The sequence below is a fragment of the Rattus rattus genome, chromosome 12 (assembly GCF_011064425.1).
Source record: "Rattus rattus isolate New Zealand chromosome 12, Rrattus_CSIRO_v1, whole genome shotgun sequence".
Classification (NCBI taxonomy): Eukaryota; Metazoa; Chordata; class Mammalia; order Rodentia; family Muridae; genus Rattus; species Rattus rattus.
In genome coordinates this window covers 58,288,363-58,302,416 of record NC_046165.1, presented here as the reverse complement: position 1 = coordinate 58,302,416, position 14,054 = coordinate 58,288,363, and the positions used below count along the sequence as shown (strand labels likewise).

At 48.5% G+C, this 14,054-nt stretch overlaps 1 protein-coding gene across 1 annotated transcript in view; it reads right to left on the bottom strand.

Annotated features, from left to right (window-relative positions):
* Positions 1-1,425: 1,425 nt before the first annotated feature.
* Positions 1,426-14,054, bottom strand: part of Ptk2b (protein tyrosine kinase 2 beta) — a 119,888-nt gene continuing 107,259 nt past the window's right edge. The window contains exons 23-31 of the mRNA XM_032918138.1: positions 13,335-13,400; positions 11,091-11,216; positions 6,606-6,752; positions 6,469-6,504; positions 6,136-6,160; positions 5,143-5,189; positions 4,385-4,522; positions 4,063-4,143; positions 1,426-2,387 (exon numbers count right to left, since the gene is read on the bottom strand). Of these exons, the coding sequence (XP_032774029.1) occupies positions 2,172-2,387; positions 4,063-4,143; positions 4,385-4,522; positions 5,143-5,189; positions 6,136-6,160; positions 6,469-6,504; positions 6,606-6,752; positions 11,091-11,216; positions 13,335-13,400 (882 nt within the window). The 3' untranslated portion in view covers positions 1,426-2,171. The remainder of the gene's footprint in view (positions 2,388-4,062; positions 4,144-4,384; positions 4,523-5,142; positions 5,190-6,135; positions 6,161-6,468; positions 6,505-6,605; positions 6,753-11,090; positions 11,217-13,334; positions 13,401-14,054) is intronic.

Here is a 14,054-nt window from a genome sequence, read left to right as displayed (position 1 = left end):
TAATTTTATGGTTGGGGTCACCACAAGATGAGGAGCTGTAAAGGGTCATAGCATTAGGAAGGTTGAGAACCACTGATCCAGATGCCATGGTGGATGCTTGGGGCAGAAGAACAGCAGCATTGGGTACAAGAGATTGGGCCATTATTCATCCAAAGGCACTTTAGAGCCTCCAAGTTCCCCTCAGCATCATGTCTCCTTGTCTATGCTACAGAAAAAGAAGTACAGCAATTGCTGTAAGTGGTCAGGGCCACCTTCAAATCACCAAGAGGACAAAGTAAGAAGGCAGTCTCCAATGTTGGCATCCTTCTTGCTATCCATAGGCCCTGGTCCCCAGTTCCCTGCTCTGTCAGCATGCCTTGCACAGAACTGAGAACTTTGCTTCAAGCTCTTTCAACTGTGTACTCCTTCAGGTCAGGGTCTCTGCTTTTATTATTCTCACTCAGCCCCGTGCAGGGTGAGAGAGCTCAGAACCTGGACCTTTCATCCTGAGTAGCAGAAAGAAATCGACCAGGTTGCTTTAGGCTCCAGAAGTGCTACACAATACTAAAGCTTTGGGGGAGGTTTCTTCCCCAGCCTTCCGGGGGCCCCATCAGGCGGCTAACCTGCTGTGAACTGCTTTGTGCAGCTTGTTCTTGTACTTGTGATATTCCATGACCCTTCACTGCATAGGAGCCCAGGGAATTGGGCCTTTTAGAACATTCTCCAGTCCCTAAGGAATTAGACCCCGAGGTTAACAGCAATGGGATTCAGGGTCATGAATGGATATAGAGACCAAGGTAGGAAGCAAAGTAGGGCAAGTTTGTTCTCTGTTTTAGGGTGCTGTCCTTCTGAACCCCATACACAGCATCTTGACAGACCTAGGGGACCTGCTTGCCAGAGGCCTTACCCAGGCTCCTTGCTACCAGTTCTCATGAGACCCTACTCAGTTTCAGCTCTCCCTGGGCTTCCCCTTTCTCCACTGAATGCAGTCTGTACCTCCCCTCTGTATTCCAAGCCCCAAGACATAATTTCCTGATGGGGAGATGCTTGCTGGATTATCTACACCTCCCACCCCCTTGCATGTGAGTGAAATGTCAAAATAAAGCTGAAATGGCTACTGTCAAGAGTGTCATGCCTTCATGCCAGCCACCTCAGCTGTCACTGGCATCATCTAGTCCCCTCCAGAACCTAGGAGGCTCAAGGACAGTCAAGAGTGGAATGCCCTACAGAGGGAACTACTCAGTGTCTTCCTGGAGAGCTGCCTTTAGATGAGGTGTCACCACTGCCCACATGGGGCGGAGGGCATGAGGCCACCACACATTTCTCATTGTCATCAGTCGGCTCCTGTTCTGTACTGGACAGGTCTGTAGCTGATTCTTCCAGGGCTGTGGTTTCAGGTCTGCTTTCTCCCACAGAGATCAGATCAAATGAACGGCACAGTCAAGCTAACCACAAAGCGAATGCTAATGATTTTAATTCAACCACAGATCAAAAAGAGAAAAAGTAAATGGATGTTCTCCACAAATGTGAGAGAGGAAAGGAACAGATGTGAAAAGGGGGAAGAGAAAAAGGAGGACTAAGAAAAGAGGGGAGGAGGAAAGAGGGAGAAGAGAAACGCAGGGAGGACGTGAGGTCCCGTTCTGACCCCTGACTCTGCTTCTTCCCTGTGGCTGGATTAGCTTGTTCCTGGACTGTGGCCCATGGCTGTCTGTCCAGGCCAAACTCACATTAAATAAATTCCAATGTACACTGTACAAGAGAGCCATGCCCAGCTCTCATCTCACCAGCTTCTCTACAAATAAAACCCCTCTCTGTCCCCTCTGTATCAGGGGTCCCTGAGGGCTAAAGAGGACAGAGAAATACTGGCTCTCAAATGTCCATGCAGAAAGCCATCTTGGCTGGTAGGGGTACAGTTATGACCCCAATGATGCTCCAGCAACCCAGGCTGGGGTAGGAGGGAATGGCTGGCAGAAGTACCCCTATGAACTATGTCACCCCACCCCGTGTCTGTGCCCAGAGTCCTTTCTGTCCAGATGTAGCCCAAGTAGCACAGTCTGGGGTGGGTTGGGGAAGGGGGGTCGTGCAAAGTGGTAAGGGGAGGACTCTTCTCAGCTTTCCCTAGAAGACCAATAACCAAAGGCAAGGCAGGAAAGGTTGGGGCAGAAGATGCAGGCAGGTGGTCCCTCCCTTGATCACTCTGCAGGCGGGTGGGCCAGATTAGCCACAACCTTGGCTTGGTCTACAGCATCCAGGAGGTTCTTGGCATCCACAGCCAGGGTATGGGATGCTGTGAGCATCTGCCGCTTGCAGTCCTCACTCAGGGATGTCACAGCGTTCTGCTGAGCCAACCTCATCTTGTTGATGAGCTCTGCCAGGTCTTTGTTGAGCAGTTTCTGGGTCCCTTCAATCTGATGGGCAAGCACACAGGAAAGTCTGAATGAGTAATAGATGGGGGTGGAGGGAGCATTGGCTAAGACATCAGAAGTTCCCTGGGGGCAAACTAATCTCAAGCCTGGGCTGAATTCACCCCTCTGCACAGACTGGAGCTGGTCCCCAGAGATGGATGCAGCAGGCATCCCAGTGGCCTCTTTCACAGCAGCAATGCCTGCTTTCTGACCAGAGGTCAACCCCATTCACCTTTTTTGATGGGTGATTTTGATAAGTCACACTGATGGCATTCAGAGTGGCCATGGAAACAAACCACTGGGCGTGTGCGTAAGGGAGTTTCCAGATAGGATAAACTGAGGTGCAAAGACCCGCCCTAAATGTGGCGACAGCACTCCATGGGCTGAGGTCTTGGGATGAGCCAATAGGATAAAGTGTTTATCATCTTCCCACTTCCTAGCTGTAGATGCAATGTGAACAGTCACCTCACACCCCTTCCACCATGCTTTCCCTACCGCAATGGACTGCACCTTCAAAGTATGGAGCCAAAATAAATCTTTCCTTTCCTTTGGACATTTTCCTCAAGTAAGTAATTCTTTAGCTGTCTGTGGTCAAGTCCAGAGATCAGATCCCATATCTATTTAACCATTGCATTGCTAGTGATGAAAACATAGCACTAAAGGTACTGTATAAGGCATTGAACGAGTAAATCAATTGGTCTTGCCAAACCCTTCCATCAGATCTGCACTGGGAAATTCACCCAGTGAGCTGTCCAGATCTTCAGGAGCAGTCTCAGTCCTCCGGTGGCACCTGCCAAGCTGGGACTCCTTAGTAGGGCATTGCTGTCACCCAGAAGGTAGCCAGCTCTGCCCTTGGGCAACCACAGGCAGTACAGATCACATGACAGCATGTGCCACACAGATGACCACTGGGAGGCAGGGCGTTTACGCACTGGATTTTCCAGACAAGAAACATCTGTTTGCCATGGCCACGGGAACATAGCAGTGTAAACTTTGCGTGTTCATTCTACAACAGTCCTGGAGGTCAGACTTCTGAAATACGTCCCACAGTGGGCTAAGGGCATCCACAGAGCTGTGTCCCTGTTAATGAGTCCAGGGGAAAGTCTGTTCCTTCTTTTTCCCAGCTCTGAGTTTACCTCTTCTTACCTTCTAGCAGAGGCGTCCCTCTGACTTAAGCACTGCCCTCACAGTCCCTTGTCTCTGACTCTGACCACTTGCCCCTGGATACTCCATTAGCACCTCTCCTGCTTGCACCCTTAACTTATCAGCTCAATAAAATTCCTTTTGCCATGTAAGGTGCTCTGCATGAGGGTCACAGCTTTTTGGGACATCACTGCGCATCATTCCACCAGAGCACCAGGGCTCCCCCTTGACTTCAGCAATAGCTTGTTATCTCAGTAAGATATCTAAATGCAGAGGGTTACCAAGTAAGGGATAGTACGGTGGGGGTGGGGGAGAAGGTGTGCATTTACTTGCATATACCTATTGAGACTATTTGAGACCTAGACTGGGATTTTTTTTACAGGGTCCCAGAGCAGGCTCAGCCCTGCGATGCTCCGGTGCTCTGCAGAGACATTTGTTGGGAGAATTAAGGCTGCCCAGATGGCTCTGGTGGAAATTACAGCCATGGATGGGGTGCGGGGGCACAGCAGGCATGGCCAAGAATGAGGACACTCACCTCTGTTCTAGAAGATGCTGGCAAGGAGGGTAGGAGGTCGTCCACGCTACCGATGAGCTTCCGCAGGTTCAGCCCCACGTTCTAAGAGAGCAGGAGCAAGGCAGCGGCTATTCCACCTGCTTTGTGAAAAGCTGCCCCTCCTGGGACTGCACTCTGGGATGGCATCTGCCCTCTGAGGCTGCCTGGGGTTGGACTCCCTAGGGTTCCCTTGCTCCCCTGGGGTCTACAGGGCTTGTCACTGAGAGAGGGACATAGTGGTTTCCTTCCAGGGTCAGTATAGGAAGCCCCGACCTCCCTGACCCACTCTGGCCATGTCAGTCACCTTCACCACCACCACATACTCCTCGGGAGGCAGCTGGCTGAGCTTGTTCTTGAGTTCCAGCACGGCCTCCACCAGGGTCATGACATTGTGGTACACGAGGTCATCAGTCCTGTCCAAGTTGGCTGTAGGCTGAATGGACTGAAAGAGAGGGGTGGATGGCTAGTGACTCATGGGAGCCAGGAGGACCCTTTACATCTGTTATTCATTCCTGGGAACACACAGGAAAGAGGCTTTGCAACAATAGCACTCTGCCCTAGGGGTAGAGCCACTCCGTCTGCCTCTGGAATCATGGTCCTTCAACTGGGAGACCCAAACAAACTATTAGTGTGCTATCAAACCAGCCCAGTGTAGACGTCATCTGGACCTGGAGTGCACGTCTCCTTAACATTTCCTCAGTGACTTTTGTGTGAAGCTGATACTAAGAACGCACATTGTAAAACCAAGAAACCAGTGGACAGCAGGATGTTGGTATCTGAGGGAAGGCTCAGGAAGAAGACGCCTACCCCAATCTTAGACTGAACCCATGAGACCTTTCAGGGAAAGGTTTCTAGACTAGATTCCTAGTCAGGGAAGAGACCCAGGAGATAAAAGCCTGGCTCGCCTACCATTTTGTTCTGAATTAGCTATGAGGCCTCAGACAAGGTGCATATGCTCTCTGGGACTCATCGCGACAATAATGACAGTGGACTGGACTATCTCTGAGGGCCTCTGAACATCGCAGGTCTATGGTTGTTGATGGTCATATCTCCAATACATACCTGTGCACCGAGCCGTGGTGGCTTCTGTGGGGGCCCTGTGAACTCCGCTGTAATAGGAAGAACAGAGAGTAGGTGAAGGTCTCAGTACCTGGTCTATCTTTTTCTACCTTCTCATAATCAAGCCAGTGCCCCATCTCTACCATCAGGAGATCCCAAGAGTGTAACCCCCAAATTCTGGGAAGATGACCAAGGAAATAGGATCTCAGTCTTCCTGCTTTGGATCTTAGTCTTCCTGCTTTCCCAGTAGCCAGGGACAAGATCTGTCCATGGCATAGAAAGAAAAAAGCCAAGGCAGGGCTGCATGAATGTAGCAAGTGTGGGAACTCAGCGCCTTGGTGTGCTTCCTCCAAGATGAGCAAGTTTTCGAGGAACAGCGATACTGGCTTTGTACATCCATGGGAAAGAGTCCCACAGTCTGCAGGTGGCAGTCTGTGGAGCCCACCATGGCACAGTGGCAGCTTGGGTGTGGGGGGGGAGGGTAAACTTTAAGACCGAAGATGATTCTTTCCTACTATCAACTCGACTCTGACGAGCCATGGCTCAGAACACCCGGGAGCCGCTGTAAGAGCGAGCAGAGACGCAAGCATTAAGCTCGCCTCTGATCTCACCACACGGAAGCTTGTCCAAGGCAGACGCCTACAGCCCCGGTCTCGATTCTTATCTGGAGAATGAGATCATTAGCTCAGAAGCCAGAAACAGGGAGAGTGTTCCAGGTTCGCTTAAGAAATGAAGATGGAAGATAAAGAGGAAAGAAGATTCAAAGATGTCTGAAGAGTAGAAAGGGCCGCGTGGGTGGAGAGTAGTGGGGCTGGGCAGACTGAAGGGGAGGCTCCTTCTAAAATCCAAAAGACTCTACACATTCAGGACAAAACCAGGCAGGTGGTACTTTTTCTTCCTTAAAATCAAAGACAACCCCTGCGCAGGACAGTGAGCTTCGATGGCACCACACCCCCAACACACCCCAGGCAGAAACTGCCCCAAGGAAGCACTCACTGTAGCCGGCCTCCTTCTCTGGGGTCTGTAAGGAAAGGAAGGAAAAAGAGTCACTACTCTGCCTCCAGGGAACATCTTATTCTTCTCATGGCCCACCCACTTCTGGTTTAGATATTGCAGCCATGACTGAGGGGACCCAAGAGCTTGTGGCCCCAGCTGACCTTTCTAGAGGCCCAGCACTAACAATCTGACTCTCGTGGGCTTTCAGGTGAAGAGATGCATGGGGTCAGCCTAAAGGGCAGAGACAGGCAGACCCGGGGTCTGGCATATGAGTCCTGAGTAAATGAGGCTCTTTCAGGCTGTGGCTCTGAGAGGCCTTTCCTTGTGACTTACCAGTGGGGACTTGTCGTTCATATAAACCATCGGGTCCTGCAGAGGTGAACAAAGCAAAGGACTCAGATTCCAGATTAGGAATGGCTATGCACGGGAGGCACCCACTCTAGCGGGAGGGAACAGAAGGAGCTACTCACCAAGCATCTTTCCTCCCGCCTCAGCCACTGGGAATCTTCCACCATTTGCTTCTGCTGTCTGTCTAGGACCTGCCTCATCTTGATCTTCTCTGCCTCCCAGAGCTGCTGGGCCTCTTCTCGACTACTGGGCCGGATGAAGTCCTCCTCCTGTGAGGACAACACTTGCAATGAGCCCCATCCTCAGGCCTGGATCAGAGAGGTTCTGCTGAAGAGCCCCAGGGAGCCAAACCTTGGCATCGCCCACTGCTCTTTTCTTGGCTGTTCCTAAAGCCAGAGGCACAGATGCAGACAGTTTTACTCTGGTCTCAGCCTCATCCGCAGGCCTGGCTGTAACCAGATGCCAAACCCCAGAGCACTGGGTTCAAACTGTCACGCAGTCTGCCAATGACATCCAATTTTCAACCACCCACCGATTTTTCTTGGCTGGCATTTGTGATGGCTGCTGACACTTCTTAGGCTTAGAAATACAGAGCTGGCTCCAAACCCTCGGAACTTGTTTCCATCTGAGCACTATGGTGACAGGTCTGGAAACATCGAAGGACAGTGGGGCTACCCTGAGCTCCAGGTGTACGGGATCGTTTGTGCCCATTGATCAAGCTTGGTTAGGATGACAGCTTGAATGACACAGCGGAAGGTTAAAGGAAATGAATGAGCTAAGAGAGAAGATGAATAATCAAAGTCCCAGAAGCATAACCCTATAGACACAAGATGAATGCTCCTTCCTCCTCCACAGCCCTAAGCCTGTCTTCTCAGACCAGTGAAGCTTTGGACTTATTCTTAGTTTTGTTTCTTAAGTAGGTGTTGGTGTTTTCCTATTTACCTCAGTCTTACCAGGGTGCATTTGCAAAATGACTTTCTCAGTCCCTCGGAACTCTTTTGCTGTGGTCTACTGTGATTGATCACCTTGGCCTCTTGGATCTAATGGACGAATAAGGTTGCATGTATCTTCTTGATTGGGGAACCCTTTGCTAGGGTTCTTTTGTGAAGTCCTGTTAAGGCTTGAGTGTGGCCCCACTGTAAGGCTCATGTGTCAGGAATTTGAATTCCAGGACAACAGCATTGGGAGTTGGGGTGGTTTGCAGATCATGGAGGCACTGACCTTGTAAACAAGTTAACAAATAAGGGCTCCTGATAGAAGGGAGAGTTTGCCTCTCTGTTCTCATCTGTGTTTTCTCTCAACCACATGGTGTCTTCTGCTATGCCAAGAAACAGCAGGAAGGCCCTTGTTAGAAGTGGCCTTCAATCATGGACTTCCAGTCCCCCAAACTGGAAGCAACAAACGTCTGTCCAGTAAAAAGCACCTGGTCTCAGGTATCCTATTACAGAAGCCCAAGACAAGTTGACACGGTCCCTTTCTTTTGATGTGCCTGCTTATAGGTCACTTAAAGAAAATGCTAAATAAAAAATATTATATCTACGTTTAACTAGTCATGTCTCCGCCAGGCCTCTGATGAGTTCCCCACTAAGCCCTGTAAAACAGGCTTGATCATTACAATATAGCTTTAAAATAGTTGTATTGGGGTACATTGCCCATCACTAATATAGATTCAACTCTCTGTGTTTATTTCTTATGGTACTCTTCATCCAACCCATTCAGTAACTATTGATTAAGCATACTGTGTGGTAGGCATAGAGCTGGATGCTGAGAGAATGGCAGTTTTAAAAACCATCGTGTTTCTGTCTTCAGAGTGCCAGGTGACTAATAGAGTTATTTATGCACCTAACACAATGCTATCTACTATAGTATAATGTGGCCAGAAAGTCTTCAGTGGACCCCAGTGGCTGCCTGTCCATGTTCTTAGCACTCAAAACTGAACTACACCTCTTCTTTGTGTGAAATACTAGCCTCAGGCATTTTGTTATAGAAGGGAAAAGCAGACTAAGACACAAATGCTCCAAAAATGAAGGTAAGCATTTTAAAGTTAAAAAAAAAACCCAGTTAAACTCAATGGCGGTCTATGGTCACCTTGGGCTCTTAATAAATGGTAGAACTAAGTGTTAAAAATTTTAAATACAGGGTCATAAATATAAAAGAAAACATAGAGAGTGAGGAATATTAAATACAGTTAGGATGAGTTACTGAACTCCAAAATCTACTATATATTCTTGTAGGTCCTAGGAGATTGCCACAAGTTACAAGCAATGTATGCCCCAGGTTTGATCTTGGCAAATATTTTAGCAAACACATACTAGAAAGTTGTTCTGATGACTCTAATTTCACAGTAAAACGAAAGGGTAAAAGGAGAGGCTTTTTTGCTTTATTCCTAATCTGTGTGTTCATGTGCACACATGTGTGTATGCATGTTTGCATGTGTTGTGGGAGCATGTGTGTATGGTGGCTGGAGGCTGAGAGAGGCATCTTCTTCAACTGTTTTTCATATCCTTGAAGCATGGTATCTCCCTCAGGAACCAGGATCTGACAAGTCACTGCTGTGGGCTAATCAACCTAGCCACCTTGCTCTCAGAATTCTCTGTGTTCCAAGAGCTGGAATTACAGGGGAACCAGCACACTGACCCAGCATTTAGGTGAGTATGAGGACCCAAACTCTGGGTTTCATGCTTGCACAGCAAGTATCTTATCCTCGGAGCCATCTTCCCAGCTCCAATAATTTCAATAATAACGTTGAAGCCTTGAACTTCTTTATATTCTGGGTACTCTCCCTAGGCAACAGACACCCACGCTTCCTGGAAGGAATCGGGAACTTGTGTTGCAGAATGGTGCTTACGAGTTGTTTTCTGTAACTGAGTGTGGCTCATCCTTCCTGCCTCATTTACACCTCCACATAAACCTTCCTTGTTCTAGCAAAACCGTGGCCCCACCCCCTCATCGTGTACCAAAGCAGTGGCCTCACCCCTTACCCTGTAGCTTTCCACCTCTTACTCTTTGTCCATCCTACGTTCCAGTTTTGTCCCTTTCCAAGGTTTCCTTAGGAGTGATGCAGTTGAGTGCGTATCTATGCCTTGAAGGCACAGCCTCCTGGTTCCTCCTTCAGCACCCAGGACAGCACCCCGCAGCCCCCTTCTGAACCTCATTATTGGATTGGGATATGTGGTGGGGAAATGACCACCACCATCACCACCGTGTGATGCCCCACGGACTCCCAGAGGAGCCACACTACACAGGAAATCATTTTGCCATCTCTGAATCTTTGTTACATGCTTTAGGATGCTTCCTGGGAAACCTGTCATCTCATGAGCACGGCACTGGGAGGAGACTCTCATGTATACCATAAAATGGAGTTTATATTTCAATTTTCTTTTTTTACTTATTTAAAGGAGAATTCTTCATGTTCTCTCAGAGTTCCCTCATGACAATCACTTCTAAACCCCTGTCACAAAAGACCTGCACAGGCTGTCTTTATGGAACTGAACAAAGTCCTGGCAGTGGAACACAGCCTAGACAATGGCCGTGCTGCCACCCACAGGCACTAAGCAGTCTCTCTCCAAAAAGAACGCAATTTTCAAAAAAGCTCGCTGAAACTTAATTAACTGTGAATAAAGAGTCCAGGGTAGGAGTGGTGGTGAGCATTGCCTAAATTACAGCACATGCTTACAACTGTGGGTTAATTATGGGTAAGCACCTATGAAGACATAAATTGGTTAAATTGATGTCAGAGAGGAAAAATAGAGCGAGTTTGGAGAAATTTGACTTCATAACAGACCTTGCTGCCTGGAATTCTGAATTATGATCATTTCAGATTTTTGCTAAATTAAGAATAACAGCACAGAAGCACATCAACATAATTGCTTACATTTCTCAAATGTATTTTAATAAACATACATTTTTCCTACAAAAAAAAAACACCTCAAGTTTCTTGAGTCAGAAACATATATACATACAGGGTGAGAGCTAAAATGGTTAGTGTTTCAGCCGGTTTCATAACTTGGTAAAATATATCAAGTGCTCATAGCAACTTGATGGTGGGGTGGACACCTGCTCAAAAGCAAAGGTGCTCTGTGCAGAAGACCTGACCATCTGGTCCACGAGGCGCCCAGGGCCTCGCTGGAGACAGAGGCTGCAGTGGAGCTGGCTTGGGAGCCTGTTTTCACACCAGCCTCTACTCTTCATACCCAGAAGCCCCTCTCCCAAAAGCAGCAGGGAAAGCCACCATGAGGAAATCTTTCCTCCAGGGATAGATTTAGCAACCAAAGCCATCAGTCAGGAAGGCAGCATGGGGAGGCACCTCCAGCATCCCTTATTCCATAGCAACCCCAGGCCCTGCTATGCCCTGTCCACAAGCCTCTACACTGCCTATTGTACCTGACTCCTGAGACTCAGGAAAGGGAGAGAATCTGCCATCTTTGGCTACAGCACCAGTCTGGACAGAAACAGGTCAGTCCAGCTGATGTGCTTGCAAAGGGAAGAGGGACCCAGAGGCTCTCAGCAGTCTGACTGGCACACGGAAACATAGAGCACTTCCCAGGCCACCTCCCTCCAGCAGCCTCCATGGCGAGGCTGACACCCAGCATGCAGAGTCCTCTTACCCGCATGCTGTGGCGCTTGAAGACATTGTGTCGGTGGAGAGGCGGGGTGTGCAGCGAGTTAACTGGAGATGGATACTCCATAGGGCTCGTAAGTGTAGGAGAGCTGGCACACAGACCCTCAGGGACCTATTCATGAGAAGCAAAGAAGCACAAGGCACAGGGACAAGGCGAGAGGGTGGACAATTAGCTGCTACAAACAGGAGCACACAGAAAAGGACGAGAACGCACCATGGTGGTTCAGACTTGCTCTACCATGGCACATAAAAAAATGGGATGTCATTTCCCTGACGAAGAGATGGGCAGAGCAACGTGGCCTCTCCTCTGCCAGACACTCCTCCTATACACGCTCACAGACAGCTCATCTCCTGAGGCCAGGGGACCTCAGGCCACTCTGGAAAAGGGTCATGCTGCAAGGTTGTGACATGGGTTAGGAGAAGCTTACTGATAATGAATGCACACATATCCACAGAGTTATTCCTCGGTGGCCCAGGGCTGTGTGGTTCCAGAATGCACCATAGATATGGAATTCCTTACATAAAATGGTGCTGCATTTGTATATCCATAGCTGCCACGTGATAGAAAGCAAGTCTAGGTCATTTACACTGAATATTGTATAAGGGCTATCTATGTAAGTGGTGTAGTATGTTGCTTGGGGGATAATGTCAAGAAAAATTTGTTCTTTTCTTTTTTCCATTATTGGTTGGTTGAATGTTGAATCCACAAGAGCAAGCCCCAGAAACACACCACACCACACACACACACACACACACACACACACACACACACACACACACAGAGACATATGTATGTATATATATGATGTGTGTGTCTGTGTGTGCCTATGTGTCTGTGTGTATATATGTATATTGTGTATATAAATGTACGTGTATATGTATGTGTGTGGATGTTTGTGTGGGGTATAATTATCTGGATGTAAAACTTATTCCATTTTTGAGTGTGTGATGTGCATGAGTGTGTGTGTTGTGATCATGTGTGTATGAGTGCATACGGGGGCTCCGGATTGATGTCAGGGATCATCTTTAATCACTATCCCACCTTATTCACTAAAGCACGGTCTCTATGTTAAACCTAGAGTTTGTGTCAAAGTTCACTCTGGGGATTCCTTGTCTCTGCCTTCTAAGGCTGGGGTCACAGACAGCCACCATGCTCCCTGGGCGTTTATGTAGGTTCCAGGGCTTCAAGTTCCAACTTTCATGCTTCTACAGCAGGTGTTTTATCCACTAAGCCGCCTCTCCAGTCTAATCATGTTACTTCAGATGTTTTTGTAAGCGTTTTTTAATGTGCAAGTACAGATGCATGTTGCATAGTGGTTGTGGAGATCAGAGAACAATTTCTGAATATTGGTTTTCTCCTTCCACTGTGTGGTGTCCAAGGATTGAACTTGGGTCATTAGGTTTGGCAGCAAGCACTTCACCCATTAAACTATCTTGCCAGCCTACACATCTTTTTAAAGGCACCATTGTTGCCTCCTGCAAGACATTTTCTTCATATGGAGAGGACTTGTCTGTCCAATCTTGCTTGGGCTCACTTGTTGACACAGGGCCATCTCCCTAACAGGGAAAGCATGGCTGGGAGACTCACTCTTCTTGTCCAGAGCATCCGCAGAGCTAGCATTGGTTCTTGTCATTTGAGATATTCTACTCTCAATGCTAGGGGATGTAGGGGAAGGAAAGGCAGGGGGCTGGGCTCTCTCTCACTCAGATGCAAGAGAGTGGCACAGGGAATTGTGAGTCACAGGCTACAGCCTTGGGAGATTCAAGGCTGGCAATGATGAATTCAGACAGCTCAGATGGCCCCGGCTCCCTTTTCCCTGACCACCTAGGTCCTAGCCAGAGCTTCTACATAGAGCCTTGGGTGGCACTCAAGTCCATAGGACCGTCATCCATCCCTAGAGCCCTGGAATTCATTCTCAGAAGGCTCTGCTCAGTGTAGGAGGTCAGAGAAGCCAGGGGCACAGGAAGACAGCTGCAGGCAGGCACAAGAAGCAGCAGACACTGCAGACGGGTGGACTGGGCTGCAGGCAGAACTTCTGGAAGAACTGAATTTCTGTTCTTTTGATATAAGTTGAAGTTCTCTCTTGGCTACCAAGAGAGAGCCAACTTGGACAACTTGATCCCTAAGCAGGTGTTGGCTGCTGCACCTCAAAAATGTAAGCATGGCATTTCAGAAAGGCCCTTGAGGAGGATGAAGTCAACCCTCCCCGTCATCCGGTTACACACTTACCTGGAACTGCAGCTTAGGAGCCAGCAGATTGGTCTGTGGAGGGTGTTTGTACTTGGGCCGGCTGGGCTAGAAAGAGAACACAGGGCTATCTCAGTCTGACTCTCCCCTTCAGTAAAAAGGATACACCAAAGAAACCACCAAGTCGGAGGCAGTTCTGTCTGTTTACAATGGAGAGATGGGAACAGATTATCACTGGATTCATTTCGCAGCCACTCATTGAGCACTAGTTGTATGGTCGGTGATGGGAGGGGATGGGAGGAGCACATGCAAGACAGACTATGAGAGAAGGCCTTGGACCAGAATAGAAGTTGCTATGGATTCATCTCTTGTGCACAGTCCCAACAGCACCTGTTCATATACTGGCGTCCTACTCCCAAAGGGATGGTTTTATAAGGTGTGGTCTTTGAGAGAAGAATGGAGTTGGGTGAAGCTATCTCATGATGAGATCAATGCCCTGGTGAGAGTAGCACAGGAGACTGAGAGAGTCCTTCTCACTGACCCTAACACTTGAGGATATAGCAAAAAGGAGAGGCCATCTAAAAACGAGGAAGGGGACCTGTGACATAACTGTCGACTTGACAGTTCTAGGATTACCAAAGAGACAGGACTCCAGAAATCTTTTAATTTCAATATTAAATTAGCTGAAGGAAGACTCACTCCAGATGTGGGGTCACCACTCCTGAGGCTGGGATCCTGGACCATATAAAAAAGGCAGAGCTC